The following is a 26,826-nucleotide window of genomic DNA, read 5'->3' on the forward strand; positions in this document are numbered from 1 at the left end:
GATTTCTAATGTAAGATGAAGAGTGTTCCTTGCTACTCCTTATATATTAATAACCTAAGAGGCACATAAACTAGGCTAGGGTTGGATCCTGTAGCCCTGGGGGAAGGAGCAAGGTGAGTACTTGATCTCAGTCCTCCTGGCACATTTTCAGGTAACCCCATCTCTTACCACTTTTGCATTTCCTGGTAAAATCATGACAAGACAGGGAACGCTTTCTACATTTAGTAACATTTATTTATGCATTCAGTATCAAGTACATAAGTGCAAATATCCAGAGTCCATAATTAAGTCCATTAGGAACTACAGAGAAAGTAATACAAAGTGTAATAAATTTAACATGCTGGTACTTTTAGTTACCATACATGTAAATCAGCCCATCAATCCCAGACAACAAAAGTACTGCATGTTCATTTTGGATTTATTCATTTATTTAATTATTTTAAGTTATACAAAACTGATTACCATAAGTACAGTCAACTGTTTTTATTTTATTTTTATGTAGTGTGTGTGTGTGTTGGAAAAATGCTAAAACATCAGTCTACAATTCTATATAATGTTATTAAAGATTAATCCAACCAGCAACCCAAGGACATATAAGCAATTTCCACTATTGCGTCAATGCACTCGGCAGGAAAGGCCTAGCCACAGGGGGACTTTAGAAGCTACAGAAGCATGGCAGAGAAGAGGAGAACACTGAAGAAGGAAGGAGAACGTGGGCTCTCACCATCATGCACTTTTTTTATTTTTTAGCAACACAAAATTAAAAACCACATCTAATACACTTTTTTTCTATACTTTAGTGCTTGACACAAGTGACTCAAATATCCTAAGAGTAAAGGAACAGCCTAAAAACAGCTGTTTTAAAGTTTGCCTCTAAGAGTATGGTATTGGGTGGGGGGAACAATCAATTTGCAGTAACGAGTAAGAAGAGAGCTGTCGCCTCTCCAGACATCCCTGTTTGTGTCCAGTCCCCGCTGGGATACCTGTCTACTCAGCATGTCTTTTGGCGCCGGGGATTTTAGCTTGAATCCTAAAAACAAAACAAAACAAAAACTAAAGGGTTAAATTGTAAATGTTATTCATGAAATCATTTTATGTATCCATTCTGTTCCTTTAATTAGCATAATATTAATTAGTATAAGATGCTGGAAGATATTATGGTTTGTATGTGTGTGTCTATAAACACTCTTCTTTATAAAAAGCAATAAGAAGGAAATAAAAATTGGATACTGAGTGACCCAAGGAAGCTACCTTCTTTACAGTATAAATTTTTAGGTGGATGAACATGTCGACTTATTTCAGGACTATAGAAATGGAGCTGTGAAACAATGACAATAGCCATTGATCCCCTAATTGGGGGCACTTCCGAAAGAGAAAGGATGGTGCAGTTACTACCTGTGCCAGGAGGATGATAAACAGAGATGGTTCCAGGTGAAGGAACCTGTATGTCTCTTCAGTGTGGCCAAACTACTCAGAACTGGATTTCAGAAACCTGGATCCCCACCGAAGCTGGCCCTAGAGATTCATCTTTAATATGTGGAGTGCCGAGCAGACCGTCACCAAGGCTCCCATGATTCTGTGATGCTCACAGTGTGGTGGTGTCATTTTAAGATGGGTTTACACCAGAAGTGTTTTGTTTCATAAATTGAAGCTTAATGAGTTTACCATGCAGAGTTTAATTGAGACCTTCCTCTCTAACCCTTCCACATTCTGGAATTCGGCGGTCAACAAAAAGAAGAAGGTACCTGCTCTCATGGAGTTTTCATTCTTGTAGGGGTTGAGAAGAGAGAAACAAGTAGACAAGAGAAAGTGACAAACGCTATAAAACAAAACAAGGTGGTATGAAAGGAAGTGAGGGGGCAAAGTAGGTGGTGCCCATCTTCAACCCACAGAGCTGAGAAATAGATGCCCAAATGATAGGAAGGAGTCAACACAGTCACGCAAAGATCTGGAAGTTTCTGGTAGAAGCAGCAGCAACTGCGGGTCCCTAAAGGAAGGATAAGCTTAGGGATCAAGAAAGGTACAGCCCAGTGAACTGAGGTGTGGAGTAGGGAAATCTGAGAGGCAGGCAGTACCCAGATGGTGTTGGAACTTGTGGGCCACGTTAGGGGATTTCTGTGTGATGAGAGGCTGTTGACAAATTTTATGAAGGGGAGTGATATGATAGGATTTATAATATAATTTATGATGTGATTTATATGTTATGGCCATATAAATGTGAAATGTCTATTGGACACAGAATAGAAAATATCAGATAAGCAGGTGAGTAGACCTGATGGTGGCTATGTGCAAAAATTGGGGAAATTAGAGTAGAAGCAATAATGGAGGAAGGGAAACCTATAGAAGTCCAGGTGCCAGAAGGCAATGTCCAGAGTTTTATGGCAGATGTGGAAACAGGCAGGTGACCAGCCTGGGGATCTAGTTTGGAAATGAAGCTGACAGGACCCACCTAACCTGTTGATGGGTTGAATGCATGGGCAAGGGGGGGGAAGAAGGAAAATGAAGGAAGATTCTTTAGTTCTGGGCCTGAGAACTAAATGATAATTTAGGTGAATGATAACGCAATCTAATTACCAAGATGGAAAGGACTGAAAGAAAAATGGGTTCTGATGTGGAATTGCAAGATGTTTGGCCATATAAATATAAAATGTCTATTGAACACAGAATAGAAAATATCAGATAAGCAGGGGAGTAGACCTGGTGCTCAGCAGAGAAAGTCTGACTGGAAACACAAGTATGAACCCTTGACATTTGAAGCTATAGGACCAGAAGAGAGGTGGATGAGAGGAAGAGAAGTCAGGAAAGATAGGACATAGTGACAGTGGCCACCTAGTTTCTACATAGATACTTGAATAAATGTCCAGGTTCACAGCTCCATGAGGCAAAGGCTTGCATTGTTGAAAAATTCCAAATTTTACTGTTTTATCACATATTTCATTCAAATCTCAGAACTTCTGAAATTTCTGCTCTAAAGAGGAAAAGAGAAAGCCTACTACTTCTTTGACAATGTCAGACCTCCAAATATTTGAGGACAGTCATTGTGTTCATTTAAAGTTGTCTCTTTTCCAGGGTCATTTAGTGAAATTTGATCTTTACTAGTCATTACTATGAGATTTCTAGTCCCTCAGTACTGGAATTACTGCAGTGGCATTACTTTAGTATATTAATGTATCTTTTTAAATGCCCAACCCTGAAATAAACTGAACACACATGTGAGATGACCAAAATGGAATATAGTAACTGTGCCCTCTTTTTTTTTTCTTAAAGCATTTTTATATTTATTTTTTAGGTATAGATGGACATAACACAATGCCTTTATTTTTATGTGGTGCTGAGGATGGAACCCGGGTCCTGCCCATGCTAGGCGAGCACTCTACCGCTGAGCCACAATCCCAGCCCTGACTGTGCCTTCTTTTGATTTAGACTTTATACTTCCATTTGTAACTTCTAAACTTGCATTGATTTTTAAAATTTCTTCTAATTAGTTATACATGACAGCAGAATGCATTTTGACTCATTGCACACAAATGGAGCATAACTTTTCATTTCTCTGGCTGTTTACGATGCAGATGCAGAGTCACACCATTTGTGTGGTCATACATGCACTGATTTTTTTAAAAAAGATGCCTCAGCATACCATGAATCATAATTGGCTGTGACCAATTAATCAATTCAAAAATCTTAGGTATTTTTTATACTCACTACTGTTATAGGTTATCCACTCTCCTTCATTCTTTTTTTAAATATTTTTTATATTGTTGATGGACTTTTATTTTCACTTATTTGTATGTGGTGCTGAGAATTGAACCAGTGTCTCACGCATGCTAGGCAAGCACGCTACCACTGAGCCACAACCCCAGCCCTCCTTTATTCTTTTGCCAAGTTGACTTTTTAAAAATCTAAATATAGAACTTGCTCTATTAATTTCATTTTCTTGATTCCAATTCAGCATTCTAGATTCCTCAAAATCCTTTGATTCATCTTGAATCTTGCCCTCTTTGAATTTGCTTTTGCTCCACCTAACATTTTGGAAATTATATTTGATTTTTCTTCATGTTGCCACGAGAAGTAATGGTGTTGAAAGGGATAGGCTCAAAGGCAGGATGTTGTAGCACATTACTATGCCTTGCCCCAGACAGATACCTGGCGGATTAAGGAACATCTTTTGGGTCTACTAGAACTCTACAGACTGTGCTATCATCTCTGGTTTTCTACTCAAGGACAACAGGAGGATTTGTTGAGTACTTCACTAAAATGAGAATACTCACTGGCTAGAACAGTATAGAATCTCTCTTTTTGGTGAACACACAGCTGTCTATTCTGAGTACTGATTTTTAGTTTTACTAATTCATTCTAGAATTTTTCTTGAAATTAGGCATTCAGCTCACCCAAAGATAAGTTCTAGAATCGATGCTTTCTTCCTATTTGAAAATTGGAACAGTTCCAGTTCAATTTCAGGGAAGTCTTTCATTCTCTGAGATTTATTGGCGATCACCAAGAAGGCTTCTACATAAAATTGCAGGCAATTTCACCATCCCAGACTAGAACTCACCTAGATATAGGCAGCTGTAGTCACTTATGGCAGATTTCTTTCTTTTGTTCTTACTTATAGCTTTAATTCCCTCTACAATACTTATTTTGCCTTTTCTAATTTGAGGCCCTTTTACAAAACTCTAAGAAATGTTATTAAGTATCACCCCCATCTTACAGCTGGAAAACTGATACAAAGAAAGGTTAAATGACCTGGACAGGGTAGCTCAGTATGCAGAGGGTGGCAAGAGGAGTCCCTGACTCAGTCTGGAACTGTCCTTAAGATCCTTAGAATGATCTCTACCCAGCAATACGATGATGAGGAGGAGGAAGTGAAGGAGAAAGATATATAATAGTTCTTGTTTCCTATGTCCAAGTAAGAATATTTTCTAGGTGCTATCTTATTTAATACCCAACAACCCTGTGAGGTAAGTACTGACATTTCCAACTTACCGATAAGGAAACAGGTTCACAGAGACAACATTTATGATGAACTCATATTGCATAAATGCCAGAAATGGACTCAAACAAGTCTCTCTGATTAACCATCAAGTTCTTAACTAAAATGGTATAAATTCTTTTGTTAGAATTATTCTAGCACTAAATCAAAATTTTAGAAGTCAAAGAGATCTGAGAGATAAGAGCTCATCAAGAATTTTCTTTTAGACTTTAATGTCAGACAAAAACAGATTACCTACCTAGTTTCTCTTTTTTTGGTCTAACTACCAGGAAGCTCAGAGCCAAGTCAGAGTGAAAGTCAACCACAGAAGCCCTATCATTCCTCATGGATGACATGTTTTCTCTCTGTTCCTTTATATAATCCTGATTTCCAAGTGTAATTTAACAACTACATTTTGTGTGTGTGAGTTTGTGTGTTTGTGTGTGCGATTTTCTTTGCCATCTGCTTTCCCTTCATTTTAACAGCCTATGCCCTTACCACTTTGGTTGGAATTATGATAGCTCCTAGCTGATTGCCACATCTCCTCCTGTCTCTCTCCTCCTCAGTTGTTCTCTCACTAGATTATTGTGGTTGATCTTCACAAGATACAGTTCTGACTACATCAATCTCCTCGTTAGAAACATCAAGAGCTGGCCATTTCCTATTGAGTCAGGGTCAAAACTGCTCAGAGCAGTCAGGACCTGGTCTCAGCCTCTCCTCCTACATTTCTTCTAACTGATCTTTCCACATATTAAGCTTTGGACACACTGTCTGATTCACTGCTTCCCCACCCACATTTTTCAGGCTCCTCTGTTTTTGTTTACATGGCTTCTTCTTCTTGCAGTCTTTTATCCTATCAACCTTGGGGCGGGGGTGGGGGGGTGGTGTTTACCCATTCTTCAGTGCCCAGGCCAAATGCCACTTTCTCTTAGTGACTTTCCATTATTCACTCTAGGAAGGATCAATTGTATTCTCAGTACTCTGACTTTAGTATTTTATGCAACTTTACTGGTATTTCTTAAATTGACTTACAGTTGTTTCTTTATAATTTTGACTACACCGATAGGCTGAGATGGATTTGTTTCATTATCTTTATACCCTCTGTGCTTATTATATGAAGTACCCAGAACAAAATAGGTACTCCTCTTTTAGAACCAATCAACCAGCACCACCTACTCCCCATTCATTAATAGATGTGATTTTCCTGAGATCCCCAAACTGAGGATTGTACAAGTTAGGTCTAGAACATCTGTCTTCCAGTATCCAAACTCCTATCCTGATGTTCTGTACCATAGTGCCCATAGCACTAACTGCCAAAAAGTTATCTGGGGAAGTCACTGAAATATACATTTCAGGTCACCAACCCTAGAAATTCTAATTCTATAGGTCCATGCTAACATTTATTAAATCAAAATAATGACTTTTGTCCTTCAATTGTTTATTAGCATTAGATGTTGGTTACACTGGGGTTCAAGCTGATAATTTCAGATATTTTGAAATGTGCTGAAGATCTGTTACAGATCCATATTCACCATACACCTGAGTTTCTTAAGAGTATAAGAGGATGAATGTAAATGATACAGAGTAAAAATAATTTTTTATATACTTCAGGAGGGAACTATTGTTGATGATATGTAACCTAATAGCAGAAGAACTTTAAAGTTGTTACATTTCAATTTGTTTATTTTGCTTTTACACATCTTTGCCTAAAATGCTGCCCTCTAAATCTGATCATCACCTAGGTCCAACTACATAGTTTCAATTACTAGAGGGAGTCCATGTTGACAAAGACTCATTCTCTGGTGACATTGACTTGTAGCTAATGATTAGTTTAACTTTCCATTAAAATCTTGAATAGTAATGACAACACAAAAACTATCTTTGTAGATGGCAACAAACCTATAAATATTAATGTAAGAATTAGGAAAAGCTACTCAGTTAAATGGTCATGTTAGCTTCCACTATGTAAAATTGAAATCTTTATCCCCCAATAGAGTAGGTAGCCTATAAAGTAGGGTCTGACCAAGACTCCAGTTTAAAAAAGGAATGGTGTTAATCAAACACACTTATAAAGTAAAGTAATTAAAATATTTAGGTGACAAAAACTTTACCCATTTTAAAGTTTAAAAGATAACTTTAGTAGTTTAAAAATTAGTGCTGTTCATTGTTTAAAAGATTGAAAATATTTGTTAACTTAAGTGTTTCTATTTCACTTTAACCATTAATTTTCTGAATCAGGATTCCTTCCTTTCTCCATCTTGCTCTTGAACATGGGCCAGCCCTTAGTTATACCTTTAAATCATTCATTATTAAAACTCATTCATTATGACACTTAAAATAAATCCCTGGAAATTTTATTTAATTGTAAGTTTTGAAATTTATACTTATTTTCTGAAATAATGTAATTGAGAAGGGAATGAACATATGACTTGAACAAGTCAAAGATCATACCTTCACCTATTATTTTACTATCATTTTATTACACCTATCTAATCCATTCAAAGGCCTGCTTAAGACAGTGACTCCTCTTTATGAATCTTGCTGGACAACTTACTTTGCCACGACAGCATTTATGTGAGTCCTCACAAGTCCCAGATATTGGTCAATCTGTGCCTACAAAGAGAGAAATAATGAGCATACCCAAAGATCCCATGTAGTCAAAATTTAACATGAATGTCTGACACCACAGAGAACTTACCTGGTGTTTGACATACACTACAGGTAGAGTAAACATTGAAACCACAGCTGGGATGAAAAACAAATGCAGTGTTAAAATTCTGAGAGTTATCAATAGTAATAAGTTCATAGATACATATTACATAGTCATGTGATATTGCAAAATTATTTGGAATAACTAGGATAACAGGGCAGTTATAAGGAAAGCAAAAGGATGCTGAGCCCTTCACACAGATGTGAAGGGCTGAATGAGGGTAGGCTGTGCCCTCTGAAGATGAAAATGTATCTCTATCCATAACTAGAACTATAGACAGATATATTTAGAAATCAAATATAACCCATTATGGATGAAGGGGGGGAAACCCCTTCAGACTTAGAAATTCACTGCTGATATATAATATGTAATAGATTCTTTAATTGCACTGTGATAGTAAGGAAAATGCTCTGTACTCAGGGATCTGGAATTTGTCTCTGGGGACTTATCAGAACAAGCTAAATGCTAACAGCCTAGGAAGCCCCCTATTCTCAGGGGGTGTGAAGGAAGTCACGATGCCCTCTTGTCCATCCTTACCCATGAGTAGCAGGGTCAGGCCATTGAAGAGGGCGCCAACGTAAGTCAGGAGCCACATCAGGACAGCAAACTGAAGAAAGAAAGGATGATCAGAGCTCCCGAAGCTGTCCCTGACAGACTGGAACCTCATATTGTTAATGTTTAGATTAGCATCAATTTTTCTAATTAGCATTTCAATTTTTTCTCCTAATTAGGATTTCTGATTAAAATTTTTGGGATTACAGTTATAGGTAATGGGAAATGAATGTCAATAGAATGATTTCAATAGGAAATGAGAGAGCGATAGGCGTTTTAAAGTCCGTCATGGGATCACCAAAAGAAGGTTGTCATTAGCTTCTTTGGAGACCTTTGGATAACGCTGTTATAACATTTGAGGGAAATGGTCTAACACCTGCTTCTGTATGGACCCATGATTTAAAAATGGTTTTTATATTTCTCAATGGTTAAATAAAATCAAAAGAAGAGAAAAAAATGATATGTTAAATGATATTAAATTCAATTTTAAGTGTCCATCAGTACAGTTTTACTGGTGCACAGTCACAATCTTCCACTGCTGTATTGTCTTTTCCTACTTTTGTGCCACAATGACAAAACTGGGTGGCAGAGCATTGCCTGCAAAGCCCCAAATATTTACTATCTAGTTCTTTGGAGAGAAGGATTGCTGACCCCTGCTGTAGCCCCATTTTTACATAGCAAATGGGAATATTACCTGAGAATCTCTAGGACAGGTAATTATCATCTCCTGGTTTCTGCCTTTAGTAACTCCTATAAGTCACCATTCCTTTCAATTACCTCAAGGATCAAGAACACATCTCTCACTTTTCCTCCACCCTTCCTTGAGCAGTTACCAGGCCACCCCTAGTGCAAGACCCCTGCCAGGGTGTGTACAGAATGCACATGGAGGACAGAGAACTCAGAGACCTTGTCCTGGCTACCTTGACTCTGCTCACAGCCTTGCTGAATCATGATGAGTTATCACCAGAGTATAAAGCCCAGGACCCAGGTCCTCACACACACTATTTAGAGCCTACTTCTGCCCTTCAGATGGCTCTGCCTCAGGACACTCAGAGATCTATCATTAGTAGAGTCCAGAGTTTTTTTCAATGAAGAAGTATGTGTGTATTTTTACATTCCCGAAACTAGATTTTTATTTTAAAATTAATTTTAGAAAATTGGGAGAGGAGTCAAAAATGGTTTAAGGACAGACATTCTGATATACTAAAAAGAACAGAATTAGTTGTATGATCTTGAGTTCATCCTAGCTCTGCCAGACGAGTGGGCCACCTTGGATAAGTGTCTTAACCTCTCAGAGACAGTTATGTTTTCTGTAAAATGAAGGGATGGAGTCCATGATTCCATAGATTAGGAGATTTTCTGACTCTAGAACTACGTAATCTTCCCCATAATGTGGCAGTTTTAATATTTCACTTCTAGAGGAAAACAAAAACTTAAGATAATAAAGCAAAGGGCTTAAGGCAACATACTTTTAAGGAATCCACCAGGTCCTGGACCAGGAAGAGCCTCCGGAGCTCTTTCAGTGTGCTGTTCACATAGAGTTGCAGGCAGTCCGTGTACTTCTGAATCTGTTCCTGGGACAGGGTGATCTCAAGCTCCAGGTAGGCCCTGTCAACAGACCATAGCATCAGAGAACCCCATCAGAGGGACGGCACACAGGCAGGTACATCCCAGGGCCAGGTGAGTGTTCCTTCTCTCATCTGAGGCAGTGGGTGGCCAACTCTAAGGGTCATGTCAGTGGCTAAAGGGCACCATACTCTCTGGCTTCCTGTGCATAGGGAACACACGAACAGGGGTGGGAGAGCATTATGACTGTTTCTGTCACTGAAGATAGCATTACAGCCTGAGCTGATAATTCACAGAAACTGGCTGGGACTGGAGGGAAAAAAACAATGCAAAACAGCTCATTTGCTAAATTCTACATGACTGCATGGAAAGCATAGTCTTCTTTAAATAATTGAGCTATTTGAAAATCCTAGCTGCCAATTATTTTTCCTCATTAAAACTCTGAAGAATGCATGTTTAAATTCTGTAATTTATTTCCAAGTTTATCTAGGGAGCACTGGAAACTCAAGAGACCTGGATCATATTAAAATGCTCATTGGTTCTAGTGAATGGTACTTTTAGAAATGGGATTTTTAATTTGTTAAATTTAACTCATGGGTTGCTAAAATATATCAAATGCAATATATTTACTTATAAAATAAAAATATATTAAAAACCCAACCTAAGTTTCCTCTGCTTGGCCATGCTTCTGTGCAGAGGTCCAGCTGCCCTCTCATTTCCTGCCTCTGCTCTTTCAAGAGGGCACTTTGCTTCTTAGAGGGAAACTGTTGGAGTTCTTAAAGACCTGCTTAACTCTGGGACTGGAGAAGAAAAGGGCAAAGCAACACTTGGCCTGAGATGTAAGGAATGTTGTGGACTGAATGCTGTGTCCCCTCAAAATTCATATGCTGAAATTCTCACCTCCAGTGATGGATGGAATTATGATGTGGGGTCTTTGGTAGGTGCTTAGGTTAAGAGGAAGAAGCTCTCATCAAAGGGACCCCTGAGAGCTCTTTTACCCTCTTCCTGCCTTGTGAGGATGCAATCAGAAGACAGCAGTCTGCAACCCAACCATGTGGGCTTCTGGTTTTGGACTTCACAGCCTCCACAACTGTGAGAAATAAATTTCTGTGTTTAAGCCACCCAATTTATAGTAGCCTGAACTAATTCAGGGAGTTTACATTTAAATGCGATGGCTCTTCTTTCCTTTAGAAAAAAGAAAGAAGGAAAAGGAAAAATAGTGATCTGTATAGATACTGTGTTCTGATTCAAAATATTCTGAGTCAGATGTAACCTTTTAATGATCAAAATAACTCATCCAAAGGAAATTTTAATATTTTAAATCTGTCCTCTGAAGGAAGCATAACCAGGTATGAGAGGAAATAAGTCAAATGAGAGCTAAGCCCCCCCATGTGATAGCCTGGGGGCCAAGAATGTGGTGGGAACAGCGTGGTTGAACACACTGAATGTTGGATGATGAAGGGAGAGACTGGGACAGAGAGAAGGATGAAGTTGTGGATTGGTCATCAGTGAGGTCCACTCAAGTAGGTGTTGTGTATGCCAATTGTGTGGCCAGGCTATAGCCCCAAATACCCTCTAACTCAGCATTAGAAGGACAATAACACTGTAACCCACGTGGTAACACTGTCTGACACTGAGTCAGGAGAGGCTGGGAAGAAATGTCTGAGAGCAGCCTTTTCCCTTTGTCCACAGCACCTGCAAACAGGCATCGTTTTCCCTGTGAAGACCCCAGTGCCACTGAAGCCTTGGTGAGGGAGAGCCAGGACAGATACAGAGATGACATCAGTGAATACCCAGGGCCATTCAGAAGCCATTCTGCAGTAGCATCTACACATCTCATTTAGGACTCAGAACTGTCCCTTGGTTGGTTACAGAGGTGAGGACAACCTTGGTGAACTTGCATTCTGGGGCCAGCCAGCAGGTAAGGGGGTGGTACTGATGGCCAATGCTCTGAGTGTCCTGGTTTACAAGTCGGAGGACAAACTTTGGTGGAGCTTGGTGGATGCTGCTGGCCGGGCTAACACTGCCCTCTGCCCCCTTGCATGTGTCCTCTTTCTTAATAGATCGCCTCCCTTTAAAAAAATTTCCTTCTTTTTGATATTCATTCCAATTATATTTCCCCAGTAGAAAAATTCAGAGGAGGACATATGATAAGATGTTCGTGAGCCTTGGACCCCTCAGATGGTTGGCCCTTTGGTCTTAAATTTCCGGAGACAGCATGGAAATAAAAACCAAACACCCTAGCTCTGGTTCTGTGATATTTACTGGACATGTGACCTTGAGAGTGTCATTTTGCTTCTTAGAACTTCAGTTTTTCCACCTGTAAATAGAGATTATAATGTCTGCCCAGTCTTCTTTATAGAGTGGGGAGAATTAGTAATTGATGGAGTACTCTTTCAATGATAAATTATTATACACATATAATGGATTATGATTACTATTGGTAATTAAAGTATAAAAACTCAACAGCAATAAGTATTAGAATAAGAATAAGGAAGTTTGTTTCAGAAATCCACCAACAGTGTTAGATAGTAAAGCCAGGGTATTAGGTGAAACTCTAGAAGGTCTGTTGGGTCTCAGAGAAACATGCCCCAGTGCACCTGTGGGTTGGAGTGGGAGCAGAGAAGGAGCCTGGGAAGGCAGGGTTTGCTGGGCAGGTGGGGACACTCACTTGAAAGGGTGGCCCTCGTCGGTTTTCTGCACAGCTTGTAAGACAGACTTGTAGATGCGGAAACTGATGGTGGCTGAGAGCGCAGCCAAGGCCAGGTAGGCCACGACGCTCACCACGCTGAACTGGGTCAGGGAGAAGAGCAGCAGCAGGAAGCTCCCAAACACGATCCCAGTCTGCTTGATGTCCCGCCAGTACAGTAGGTCGATAGCTGTGGGGAGGGAACACAAACACACACACCACTGAACTCTAGCAGTGCCAGAAGTAAGCTGCTGGTTCTGTCTACCCAGCTGCCAGTACAGCAGGTTCCCAATGGGCATTTGGATTCCTAAATGCAAGCCAGTGGACAGATGGCTGCACCAAAGGGCACTTACTGACACTCCATTATTTCAGTTTGGAAAACTCTTTTCTATTGCTGGGAATAGTTCACAAATTCACAGAGAAGACTCCAGTCACCATCTCTCTATGGGTATATTTCTGTGGGCTACAGCATCTATTCAGAGGCTTGAATTATCTGGCTTTCAAATAGAGGATTCTGTGAAGTACCTGACATCCTGTGGACGTCATTGATTATGTGCACATCTTCATGACCTGCTGACAATTTTATGTCTCAGTGACAGCCTGTAGATATATGCATCAGTCATACAAAAAGGTCAATGCTGATCATAAAGGGCAGCAATTATGAAAATAGAGGTTTGGAGGGAGTGGTATTTTTGGAACACAGAGAGAGGTCTGCAAGACCTTGGCCTCTAAACACAGGCAAAACTGCAGGGCTAGTGGCTGTCTTGACAAACCCTGGAGCTGATATTTGGATTGAGCTTTTGCACATGATTTGTTTGCTTACATTCTATGATTTGAAAAGCCAGGAATGCAAGCTTTAAAATCTATATCATATCTATCATTCAGTTATCATTATCTTTCAATGTATAAACAAAAAACTAAGTTCAAAAGGATAGAGCTAACCAGGTGTGGCGGCACATGCCTCTAATCTCAGCAACTCGGTGGGCTGAGGCAGGAAGATTGCAAGTTCAAAGCCAGCCTCAGCAATTAGTGAGTTCTTAAGCAACTTGGCAGGATCCTGTCTCCAAATAAAAAAGGAAAAAACAAGGTCTGGGGATGTGACTTAGTAGTAAAGAACCCCTGGGTTCAATTCCAGTACCAAAAATAAATAAATAAATCCATGCTTCAAATTTGTAATACAAATGGAAATATTTTGAATATTTGAGTTACCAGGATATGAAAAAAGCATGCAAGCCTTACTGAAGAATCTCTGCAAGTTCATTATCCTATTAGGCAAGTAGCAAATGGTCTTTATAGAATATCATATCAATTCTCCAGATGAGAAAATAAGAAACAATTTTCCCATATGACAGTCAGATGTAAGCTGTAGTGGCTTAGACTGTCAGCTTCCCATGCACTGTACCTGGAAATACCTGGTTTGGATTTAGATTCCAGTCATTTGCTCAAAGGAAAACAGAGAGATAACCATGTTGAAGAAAGCAGGGAGCACAGTGGCACATACCTGTCCCATTATTCATGAGTGTGCAGTTAGCTGAAAGAGCCATACAGGTTGAATATTCTTTGTCCAAAATGCCTGGGACCAGAAGTATTTTGGATAATTTTTGGATTTGGAAACAGTTGAGTATACATGATGAGATATCTTGGGGATGTGATCCAAGTCTAAACATGAAATTCATTTATGTTTTATGTACCCCTTATACCCATAGTCTTGAAGGGTAACATTAGATGCTATTTTTAATATTCTGTGCATGAAATAGTGTCATGGTGTGGAATTTTTCACTTGTGTGGTTGCATTGACACTCAAAAAGTTTTGGATTTTGTATTTTTCATTTAGGGTTGTTCAATCTGTATTGTTGTCACAAGCCTTAGTGACAGTCCAAGGCTAAAGACATACCCTTCACATAGAAACCCCTTGCTCACAGCAGGCTTGCCTCTGGCTGGTTGGGTGCAGAAATGAGAGGCTGTTTATAATAGGCTGAGGACATCTCTGGCAATATGAAGCTGGGAAGAGAATTTATTCCCTATCCACCACCACTGTGTTCCACCAAAGACATTAACTCAAAGATTCTAGTAGGCAGCCATTTTTGGGCAAAAACAAGGTTTCTTTTCTCCTACAGCACTTCTGCAATGTATAACATAGAGGAGAGGACAGGCTTGCAAGCATGTTTTGGAGTGGGAAAAAATATATATATATACACATAAATATATATATATGTAAATATATTAATATAAATATATATGTAAATATATAAATATAAATAAATATATATATTTATAATTTTTTTCTCTTTTGAGGAAGACCAGTCTTACATATAGGTTTCCAGAGACCAAGGAGAGTATTGCTTCTCTAAAGCTTCTCTCTTCTGCCTGCCCCAATTACCAGTCACACTGACTATTAGAAATTCATTCCTTTGAATAACCCCTTTTCTATCTTCAAAGTGGCTGTCATCATCATGATCTTTATTTAATGCAAAAGATGCAGGAATAAGACAATATTAAAGATTTGCTTGTCAACAATACAGTTCAAATGAGTTCACCAAAATAATTCTCCTTTTAAAAGAGTTTATGAGGACAGAACATCAAAATATAATCGTTTTGGCTGGGTGCGGTAGCACACGCCTGTAATCCCAGCGCTCTGGAGGCTGAGGCAGGAGGATCACGAGTTCAAAGCCAGCCTCAGCAATGGTGAGGTGCTAAGCAACTCAGGGAGACCCTGTTTTTAAATAAAATAGAAAATAGGGCAGGGGATGTGGCTTAGTGGTTGAGTGCCCCTGGATTCAATCCCCAGTACCAAATAATAATAATAATTTTCAGGCAGATGAGAGGATCTTTTGGAAGATATACCTGCAGTAAACTGCCGCAGTCTGGCTGGGCAAAATTCAGGAGCCACTTGTGAAAAGAAACGAACTTTATTTTTAGAACCACACACGCCAAACAAAACAGCTCCTCAGGAAAAACCTTCAGAGCCCAACTGCCACCACCGGCTTCCCACAAGTCTCTCCACCTCCCCCACTCCTCCTGCTCTTGAGGCCGATTGGCTGGGTCGCGTGGGCGGAGCCAAAAAAGTCCCCCAATTAGCAGCTCCTTAGTCTGAAAGGGTGGGGAAACAGCCCAATGAGCATCACAGCAGAGGAGCCAATCAGCTAGAAGTTGCTGGGGCCGCTGTGAGCCAATCATCAGCTGGCAGTCTGAAAGTTTGCTGGGGCCCCTTCGGCTGTGGCTCTCAACGGTAAACCTCTGCACCCCTGAGGAGAAAGGATAGAAGGGAAGAAGAGGGATTTCCACAGAAGCCTGGGGTTGAGTAGGTCCAGAGGCAGAGGTGAAAATGGGCCTCCGCCAAGGTTTAGACCAGCAACGCTAAAGGACTTTGGGAACCTGGAGTCTCTAGTATTTACTCTGTTTGGTGCAAGAGGAGAGGCAAATGGGAATAAATAAGAGAATGAAACACCACTGTTTAGAGGTATCACTGAACTGTGTCTTCCTATACACTTACTTACTGAACCAGTATTCACTGATCAAGAACTAAGTGCCTGGTTTTGTGCCAGTGTTAAGGACATAAAAATAAATGAATTCCAAAAAGCAAAAAAATACATGCAAATAAATAAGAAATAAACTGTAATCTGTTTTACAATGCCCACAGACTCAGATGGCAAGCATATCTGGAAGTCAATGCATGAGAAGGCAGCATGATTTTTGCTGAAGGGGGTACTCTTAGTGCTGGGGGAGGTGGCTTACCCACCTGTGATACATGTAGGGGGACAGGAAACCATACAAATAGTTTTCAGACAAAGAGGAGACAGAATTAGCTGTTTTCAAGCTAATTCCCACTGAATGGATTGCCTAACACCTGCCAACAATGGCATAACTTCTAGAAAAGCCTTCTACAACTCTAGTCACCTGTTCAAAGAGCTGAGAAGGTGGGCACCCAGTTTGGGCTCTCCTGGAAGACTCTGTGGGCAGAGAGGTTAGCCAAATCACATTAGTTTGGTGAAGAGTCATCATCTATCTCCCAGCGAGGCTTCCAAACAATTTGTGAAGTTCAAAGAGTCTTTTACTTAGGAGCTTAACAGAAGAATTACCTTAAGGCAATGGGCGGTGGATTCTGGGTACTCTGTGACAAGATTATCTATTTACACAAACTCTGAAATGTTCAAAGCATTTGCATATATGGCCTCATTTAAACTCCATGATGAACTTCATTAGACTGGTAATCTATCAAGCCAGGAAGTTAAAAGTTAAAAAACTTGTATACTGACTAGGTAATACAAGAAGCCCAACCAACTCCTAAATTTTATGCTTCTCTCCTACTGTATGTTAAATGTCCCCAAAAGTTATGCAAAATTGATTTTGGACAACTTGATTATATTTAAAACTGCCTTCGGAACTAGCTATTTAAAGGGAAATTCTTTTAAGTGAAAACTAGTCATTACCCATAGTTATTGATCATCCATGATCTAGGAAGCATAAGAATCAAGCAATCATAAAATGATGCTCCTTTTTAAGGGAACTTAAGGTAAAAACTGGAATCATCAAACACTCATTCAAAGAAAGCTTGACTTGATGCCAATATGTTTTGTCTTGTCAATGGTGGCAAAAGTTGAATTTGGATGGAGTGTGCTGAAATTGATGAGGGAAGAGGGCATGGGATGGTTTATAAACATGAGGAATAATTGGTAAAGGAGATGGGGTGGATAAAAGGAAATATTATAAAGGATTAGTTGACAAGAATGGTGACTAATTAGCTGGGGGAAAAAGGAATCAGATCTCATTAAGGGTGAAAGCAGCATTTCAAAGCCTGGTGACTGAGAGATTAGCATCACCGGAAAAATTAGGGAATTTGAGAGTGAACTGATTTGGAGGAAAGATGACACTTGTTTTTAAACCAGATTCTGACATGATGACGTGGAAGCCAGGCATTTTTACACAACCTGGGGCAGAGATGAGATAGCAATTACGGATGCATTAAGGCTGATAATTACACACCATGCTAACTAATTTTTTAAAAGCCTGGAACTTAAATGATTTTTTTTTTTTTGGCTTCATCATAGTATCCCAGAGTTAAGATGGTCCTTAATGTCACAAATCTATTAAAATTCAGATGAATTTGTACACTAGGCAACTGGAAATGTAGGACTGAGATTTGGTAAATGGGGTAGAATGTTTCCATTTGGATGTATTTGGGGTAGAAATGATTGCAGCCACAAGTGTGGAGGAAATCTCCAATGGGAGGCTACAGATGCAATTTAGGATGAAACCATAGAAAGTCCTTAGTGTTAGAAAGGGCAACCACAGTAAGTAGGTTAGAGCAGCCAGGAAGAAGAAATTTTCTAAAGGGTTAGCAAGGAACACTGAATTTAGAGCCAGCAGAGAGCAGTGTTAGGAGGAGTGGGCGTGGGAGCCCACTGTAAGGGGTTGCGAAAGTGGTGGGAGTTAATTCACAATGATAAAGAAGATCTGGTGAGTAGCAGCAACAGGTAATCCTTCAGTTTGAGCAAAATCTGGGAATGTTGGTGCAAAGGGAGGGGTGAGGATTCTGGAAAGAGAAGATATTTGATTAAAGCAAAGTCTCAGAGGGCAGGAAAGGATGGAATTAATTAGTCACAACTCTTTTCAAAGAAGGGAGAAGAAAGAAGGGATGGGAGAGACATTCAGGGAAGGGATGGGTGTGGCTACATTGTGTTAAGAAGGACAGGAAGTAAACTTTACCTAAAGTGGCTTCAGGTAAATTAATTCAAATTCTCCCTGGAAAATGAGTCATAAGGCTTTCCAGAGACTGAGGAGGTTAGGTAGTATGGCTTCACAAGGGTAAGATCTGTGTTGAACAGTACAATTGGGTAAAGCACTTGACTCTGGCTGGTCCCAAAGGAGGTGTTCTGAAAATATAGACTACATACTGGGTTTCATACTAATTACATATTGAAAGGATAACACTTTTGAACATGTTGGACTAAACAAAATATATCAGCAAAGTTAACTTTACTTATTTAATTTTTTATGTGGCTACTAGAAAGTTTAAAGTTATCTATGTGTCTCACATTATATTTCCATTGGACGATGCTGCTACAAAGAGATATAGTAAGGATATAAAAGAAAGAAATAGAAAGACTACCCAAAAGCAGAGAGAGTGTAGTTAAAATAAAGGATTTCTAGTGGATAAGGTCTACAGGTTAGATGCTGGGAGCTCTGATCAGTGAGTGGTGGGGCTGACTCAGGTTAGTTGACCTAAGGCACAGGGTTGGAGAAGACTAAAAATCCAAGAGGACAGAATTGATACAAACAACCCTGGACTCAGGCTAGCACAGTGGCAATAGCTATGTGTGATCAGGTGGCAGGCAAATGGCCCGAAGCTCTGATGTTGGAGTGAGAAGAGTAGGAGGTGACTAAGTTGTGATCAGAGAGGTTCTATGCACTGAATCTGCTGTGTAAATGCCGGTTTTTCACATTTTATTTTTGCTTAGAATGATGTAAATTTGTGTAGGAAGCTTTATTGTACCTGCTATGGCTTGAATACAGTCTGTCCCAGCTGAAATTCACTTTGAATTTTAATGTTTATTGTGAAGAATTACAAAGGTGGAAACTTAATCTGACCATGGTATTTTTAGAATGGGGGCTTTTGGGAGGGGATTAGAATTATATAAGGTCATTAGACTGAAGCTCCCATGATTGAAAACTGGTGCCTTTAGAAGAAGAGAGGGAGAGACCAGGATACACAGACACAAATGTGTGTGCTCCTGTCTCTTGCCATGGGATACCCTGCACTGCCTGGGGACTTTGTCAGCAAAAAGGTCATCACCAGATGCAGGCCCTCAACCTTGGACCTCTAGAACCATGTGCCCAAATAAACCTCTTTTCTTTAAATCTTACCCATTTTGTTGTGATATTAGCAACAGAAAATGGACTAAGACACTACCTGATGTAGGAGAGTAGGTATTTCAATAAAGTTTACTTAGCACTCAAGAAAGAAAAATGCAAGCAATTCTGTAACTGCAACAAATTATTCTCAAGTGGTCTTTGAGTACAATGAAATATAAATAGGTTTTCTTTTCTTTTAAAAAATGTCCTCCTAACACAGAAAATCCAGGTGAGAATTTAAACATCTGAGCACACAGTCACTAAGCCCACTCACTAGGACAGGTATATTACTGTATGTTACTTTGACAATTATAAAAAAATCAAAGCTACTTTGCCAAAAACCGAGAGGCAACACTTTGGCTTTGAAATGATGCATCATTGAGTCCTGTGAACTTGATAAATGGACTCTAGAAATGTCATTTTGGTCCCCAAACACAGATAAGAGCATATATGGAAGCCAACTTGGGACAATCTTAGAACAAATGCAGTGAAGGCTGAACTGACAGATTTGAAGAATCCCAATACCAAAAACCCAAAATACCAAAACCAGTTCTCCCCTCATTTTCCAGAATCTAGTTAACAACAAAAAAGAAAAAATAAGAGAAGCAATCCAAGATTAGAATTAATAGCTAAATAGAAATTAACTCCAAATTTCTAGGAAGTCCTTTAGTGCAGTCTGAAGTTTTGGTTTGGGAAACTATTTTAGACACATTCAATTACATGACCCAATAGTGGCTGCAGTATTCATAAGTTTATTAAAAATGCAAGAACTGAAAAGACAGTGTTGCAGCTATTCATAAATTATTTACAAGACAAAATGTGCTATAAGTAGATAATATAAAATGGCAATAAATTGTGCACAATAGTCCGCATTATGGCATTACATTGTATATTTATATTATATCTTGGTCCAGAAAAGATCAAGAAAATGACAAGTTAACTTGTCATTTTAAAAAGGCTACTTTTAAAAAGGCAAAGTGAGAACTGTAAGAAATTCCTGCTTGTAGAAATATCAGCATTCCAACAAAAGAATTATTGACACATCATGTGCTATTGACTTTTATTTACTTTTTAGCAAACTTTAAATTATCTGACTATGATATCTGACTACCCTATGAACAGAATGAGGAGACTCACAAACCTCATCTCTCTCCAACCCAGTGTTGGAAGCCAGTTTCTGAGTGACTTTCATGAGGCAAACAAAATATGTGAACAAGAAGAAACAGAAGTAACTTTCCCTACTTTAATCTTCCCTTATTTTACATGAAAAGAGAAATATAATGGAAGTAAATGTAATAAAGTACTTGAAACGTACACAGAGACCTTCAAAGTTGACATTTTATACTCAAGTAATGTATGAATTTCATTTATCAAGATTCTTACACAAAAATTGAAAATTTAAAGGCTAATTTAGGAGCACTAAACCAGAGGGGAAGCTGCTGGCAAGGACTTTTGCTAGGAAGACAGCTACATGGATTCCATTTTCCCAGCCCTTCTCTCACACCTCTTAAATACAGCCAATATGACTGTGGAGAGAAAAATGCCAACACTATTTCTAGATGTTTCAATAACTCTGTGGATGTTTTGAAAGAGAAGACACACAAAGGCTGTATTTCCTATCCACAATAAAAGAGCATAGCATTCAATTCACTACCCTAAATGGAGCTTTGGTGGAACTAAAAGGAAATGAAGAATTTGATTGTCAAAGGCTCAGCCAACAGCAATCTCTAGTACTTTTGTCTCATGACAGACAAAAGCCAGTGCACTGTTTTCCAATGGCTATTCCTCAGGTTAGACCAAAGGCAAGACCTTATTCACATAGGCCTTACCTGTGTGAAAGCGAATAGGATTTCTGTTTGCTAGTTCTCATGGTTAGGATGGTATCATTCCCAGCATCTCCCTGCTGTGATATTAACATGATGATACCTAGGCCCCAGGGTTGCCATGCTGGAGGGTCTGATCAAGAGGTGAAATGGGCAGGGCCACATATTTCAGACAGTTGACCAGCGTGGTCTGCAAAAGCTCTAGCAAAGCTAGGAGGTTCATTTACAGTTTGCCCTGAGATCTAAGGAAGAAATAACCATACAGAGGGAAAAAGAGGCTTTGTAAACAAGGTGGATGAGACACAAAGAAAGAGTGTCTTGATTTATTTTTCCTTTCTTCAAGCTTTCTGACCAGATCAAAATATAAAACTGTTTATTTGGTCTTTTGGTCAGCAGTCCTAATAACCAAAGTATTTTAAGTCTGTGTCCACTTTCTGAAAATCTATCATAGTAGTGGAAGAGAAAAGAACCATGAAGGAAGACAGCAATTTTTTTCAAAAAAGAATATATTTAATTTTTTGATCAAGATTGTAATGGTAAAAATGGTAAAATTTTTTTAAACTATAGATATAAGAAAAGCAATGATCTCTCATCATACCTCTGTCCCAATCATTAAAATGTTATGCTCTTCCTGATGTTGGTTATTACTAGAGTTAAGGTTTGCTCATCTGCAATTTGGTGAACAGTCTCTTGAAGGAAGGAGATAAAATATGACCACATTTGAAACCTGTCCACTCTGAAATGGATTTAATTGTGATAAAGTCACAATTGGGATAAAGAGTAGAATCTGTCACATTTGCACTTTTCATTTGTTCAAAATTAATACTAGTTTTGGCAAAGAACTTGTAAGTAATGTTAGAATTTCCTCCTCCCCTTTGGCAATATAGGAAATAAGGAAGAGTTCTATTTCATGAAACAACAATACAACCTGTCTCAGATTCAACTTAAAAGATACAGCTCAAACATATTTTGGGAAATTAGAACTATATACTTCTAAGTTTTAAAACTAACAATTTTCTTATTTGAAATATATGTTATAAATTTAGAATATAATTATCAAGCCTTTAAAGTCATTTTTATAGCTGTTGCCCAGGCAGAAGATGATTTTTCAAGACTCATGTCAAATTCTTAGCTTTCATACTGTGAACTTAATTACAAAGCAGCCATGTTTCTTCAAATGGCTGAGTATACTTCCATAAAACTGGAAAAGTGAAATTTGTAGATAATATATGGGGTCAAATATGCACACAATTTAGAGATCAGGTTGAGAAAGATGGGAAATTTGGTTGTGAGATATACTTAATTATTTTCAGAAATAAAAGTTAGATATCCTGAAGACTGTACCTCCAACAGACAGGTCCATTGTGGATTCTGCCACTGCTTGGCTCTTTAATGTTTCAAATGAGTACCTTTCAGAACAGATTGCCCTCAAGCGTTCCCACAAGGCATTGTAAGCCAGCATTGAATTTCTACAAGATTTGATTATCTTCTCCAGAAAGAATTTCATCCTCCTCAGTAACCCACATGCTAGAGTGGCTGTAACAAACTGCCACACACAGTCCACTAGGAGGTGAGGCCCACCCTTAGCCCCAAGCACAACAGGTATCAGCCTCCATTCCTAAGCATCCTACTAGGTGAATCTGTTAGCATAGGGAAATCTGGGAGGAAAATTATCTTTAGAGTACAGATGGAACCACATGGATGGATAGTTCTGATGAAATTTTGCTCCCTGGCATAGTATCATTTGTATAGAAAAAAAATGTAGGCTTTAGGATCAGAGGGCCCTGTTTAGGACCCAGTTATGTCCTGGGGTGAATCACTGATCCTCTCAGCCTTAAAACCCTCCATTTCCTCCTCTATACAGAAGAGTGATGTCATGGAAGCCAAGAGAAGAGAAGGCATGCCACAGGAGCTTAGGACAGCAACTGAATTCAGGACGATGAAGTGAGGACCAAAACAACCATGGTGGAAACTGGGCAAGATCCCTGCCCCATGCTGCTAAGGTTTGTTTTATTTAAACAAAAAAGAACCTACGTGAAAATGTCTCAGAGGAGGTAGAGAGGAGTTCATTATCTGTAACGCAGCATTAGTAACACAGGTGGCCTGTGTTGGTATGGGGCGCATGCTGGATTGGAAGCCAAAGGAGTCAGCTTTTACTACTTCATTTGCTACTTATCACAAAATACTGGGCAAGTCACTCAACTCCTCCAACCCTCATGATGTCCAAGAGTAAACTGGAAACATCAAGTGACATGTTTGGTAAAATGAAAACTGAGTTTTTCATTTGGCAACAATGAAAACAAGGAGTTGTTAAGCCCGCACAATTGCCATTGCACAGAAACTTCATATCTCTAGAAAGGCATTAGGGGAAAAGCCATCTATTTCAGGGGCAGATGGCAGAACAGTGAGAAGTGAAGGCCTCTGGCATCACTAGCTGTGTCCCTGAGAGAGGCCTGTCATCACCTGTAAATGAGGATAATGAAACCTACATGTCAGGATCTGAGAGGATTAAGCACAACAATTTAAGTAAAGCAAGTGGCAAATGTACCCTATAAATATTAGTATTGTTGGGCCCTGTAAGATATTATCTATCTATCTATCTATTGCATTAGATTATTGTTTTAGCTTATTTTGTTTTCACGGAGTAGAATATGCTTTGATTTATTAACCCCTTTTTGGTCAATAAATCTTAAGCTAGAAGTGGAATCTGTAACAATATAATGTAGACTTTTAGCATTTAAACATTCTTGTCCATAGATGAAAAGATTTTATCAAGATTATATAAACAGATACATAGAGAGACCCTTTGCACCTGTATTTTAGTTTTTATGATACATTGTAATTAATTTCAGTGGAATCTTCATGGAATATTCAATCTGCTGCAATTTCCCCCTGAAATCAGATATCTAAAGTTCATATTATGTATTTCCTCTCAAAAAAAAAAAAAAAAAAGCTCACTTCCTAATACTTCCTGAGGACATTTTCAATGATGTTACACCGATTTTTTTTTTTAACTGTATTCTCAGCTTTTCCTAGATCACACCCTTGCCATCATTGGTACCCTGGACCTCTGCTGTCCCATGGATTATTACCCACCAGTGGCTGCAACCCTTGTTGCATATTAAACTCACTTGAGGACTGTTTAAAAAATACTGCCAATGCTTGGCTCAAATAAATGAGGATCTCTAGGGTGGGACCCAGGCATCCTTTGGCTTTTAAAGCTCCCTAGGTGATTCTAATGTGTAGCAGGCGTTAAGAACAACTGTTTTTGATGAGGAGGAAATTAAAGTGAAGAAGATACATTGAAATTGTTAAAGAAAAACATCTTGTAGGTTTAGTTTAGATAAAAGTTTTCACAGTGGGGATAAAAAAAGTCATAATTAATTTCTTACTATTTCTTTTTTGTGCCAATAAACCCACCCACCCAGTCAGTTATTATATCTAGATAATGGCTTTGTTCTATCTGACACAAGGAAATCAATGATACTAAAGATGACCAAAGGTCACTGAGTGTAAAAGATCCTAAAGGATCTTGAATTAATCTTCATAAACAGCTACACATTGGAAATGAACATGAATGCCTTCAATGGATGAATTATGGCATTTGATGTGAATTTCTGATTATAAATGTCCATGTTTTTTTTTTTTAATATTCCCCCAACCCCCAGAGAAAGTCAACACAAAACACATAGGACTGTGATGAAATAATGTCCTATATCTTGTACACATAAAACAGAAAGCTGCCATCTTTTGGTATCTACTTTTGTTAAGAATAGAAGAAACTCATAGTCTAATAACCAGTCTTTATGTCCAACGAAACTTGATATTCTATGGAGCCCAGATTGTCAAGTGTGTATATGAAATAAACTGATGGGTCTAAACATGTAGGGAGGAAATGTTACAAGGAATTTTCACGGCTGCCTTCTCTATTAAACATATGCTATTCTATGTAGTTGTCATCATTTTCCAAATATATGACCCTTGATTGCTGTACATTTCTTATTTATTGGCTTTTAAATTTATGGTCCATCTATTTACTTTTGACAATTTTATTTCCAACAGACACACACAATGTGAAGTAAACTACTATATTTTATGTCGATGCCGCCCAATCCAACAAACAAGAGGCTGAGCAAGCATGCTTTCAATTCTGAAATATCTTTACTTTTTCTTAAAAAATATACTAAAGAAAAACTCCCCAAAGGTATTAAAGATGAAAAGGAAACCTATTCTTTCAGTGATATAAAATTACTAGGGGAAGATGCGAAGTTTAAAAAAAAAAAAATCAGCTGCTGCTCCAGAGTATTCTTGGTCCCCTGAGGGCTGCTGCAAAACCCTGCAGGTTACATCCAAACGCCTTATTCAGAACCATATTTGTTAAACATCAAAAAACACTTCACCTTATAGACACCCAAGTTTGCGACACACAATTCATTCTTGCAAATTATCTTTCTCCTTATCATCTTTCATTGAGCTAAGTGAGGGGCAGAATTTTAATGTAACAAAGGAGAGATGGATGTGTGAAGTATGAGGCTGAATAAAAATGGCTGAAAAGCAATCCAAGCGAGGCTGGAGGGTGGCCACACCCAGTGCTAATATGGACTGTTTCAAAATAAATCTGTTATACCAGAGGGCAGCCGCCACTGTTTTGTTATTTCCCTCCATTTATTCTATAGAATCCAATTATTAATAAATGGTAGTTAAGGGTTACTCGGATGACAGACAAAAACACCGAAATATTTCAAAGTGAGCCTTTCTAATATGTGGCTACGCCATCATATTTTCAGGATTTGGAGAACTAGTCTACATTTCCGGTCTCCTTTGTGTGACCACAAATAAGACCCTGAAATGGGTGTGTCCCTCTTAAAAGGATGTACTAAAGCCCTCAGTTAATGATTCTGCTAGGAGATTGCAACCTTTAGGCAGAAATAAATGCACTGGGATGCACGAAACAATAAGAAGCACTTTAACTCCTGGGGTCAGAAAAGATTAAACAAGTACTGAATGATAACGCCAAAGGAGCTCCCTAAGGAGGCAAATGATGCATTATTTAAAATATCAGCATTGCCACAAGACAACAAAAGGTAAAGGTTAAAAAAAAAAAAAAGAAGAAGAAAAAGAAAAAAAAAAAACACCATTCATTTTGATTTTTGAAATAACAGGTTTACTCCCCCCAACAGAAAGCTCTTGAGTGTAAAGCATGCATAAGTCCCACAGGTGAAATGATGCACAATGGACGAGTCCGGATCCCGGGATTCGCGTGCGCCGCAGGCATGCACTACTGAAATAAAGAGAATACCCTGACTTTTCCAGTTGCTCCACACACAGTCCATCTTGGTGGAATCGGCAGTGGCCTGCATCGTGCGGGCTTTGGGGGCTCGCAGTTCCTCTCCTCGGGGGCACTGAGCTTGCACTCAGGCGTGGTGCCCCGGCTGCAGCAGCTGGGTTCGCGGCGGCCGCGCGGCTGCAGACAGACTGAAGCTGCACCAGGCGCGCGCGGCTAGGGGCGGGCGGGCGCGGCGCGGCGCCGCAGTCTGCGCGGTAGCGAATCAGCCAGGCGCGGCCCCGGAGCCGCCTGCGCGCGCGGGGATGCGGCCGCCGCTCGACGCCAACGGGTAGGCTGGGCGGTCTTTGAAGGGGGAGCTGCCCCCGGAGAGTGTTAAGC

General features: G+C 39.3%; 1 protein-coding gene across 1 annotated transcript; it reads right to left on the reverse strand.

Moving 5' to 3' along the window:
* Positions 1-486: 486 nt before the first annotated feature.
* Rtn1 (reticulon 1) lies at positions 487-26,826 on the reverse strand. Its single transcript, XM_015480316.2, has 7 exons — positions 26,461-26,826; positions 12,469-12,676; positions 9,701-9,839; positions 8,217-8,286; positions 7,668-7,714; positions 7,524-7,582; positions 487-1,030 (listed from the first exon to the last, which is right to left on the reverse strand). Exons 1-7 carry the CDS (start codon positions 26,519-26,521, stop codon positions 988-990), a joined length of 627 nt encoding a protein of 208 aa, XP_015335802.1. The 5' UTR covers positions 26,522-26,826; the 3' UTR covers positions 487-987.

Source organism: Marmota marmota, unplaced genomic scaffold, assembly GCF_001458135.2.
Source record: "Marmota marmota marmota unplaced genomic scaffold, marMar, whole genome shotgun sequence".
Classification (NCBI taxonomy): Eukaryota; Metazoa; Chordata; class Mammalia; order Rodentia; family Sciuridae; genus Marmota; species Marmota marmota.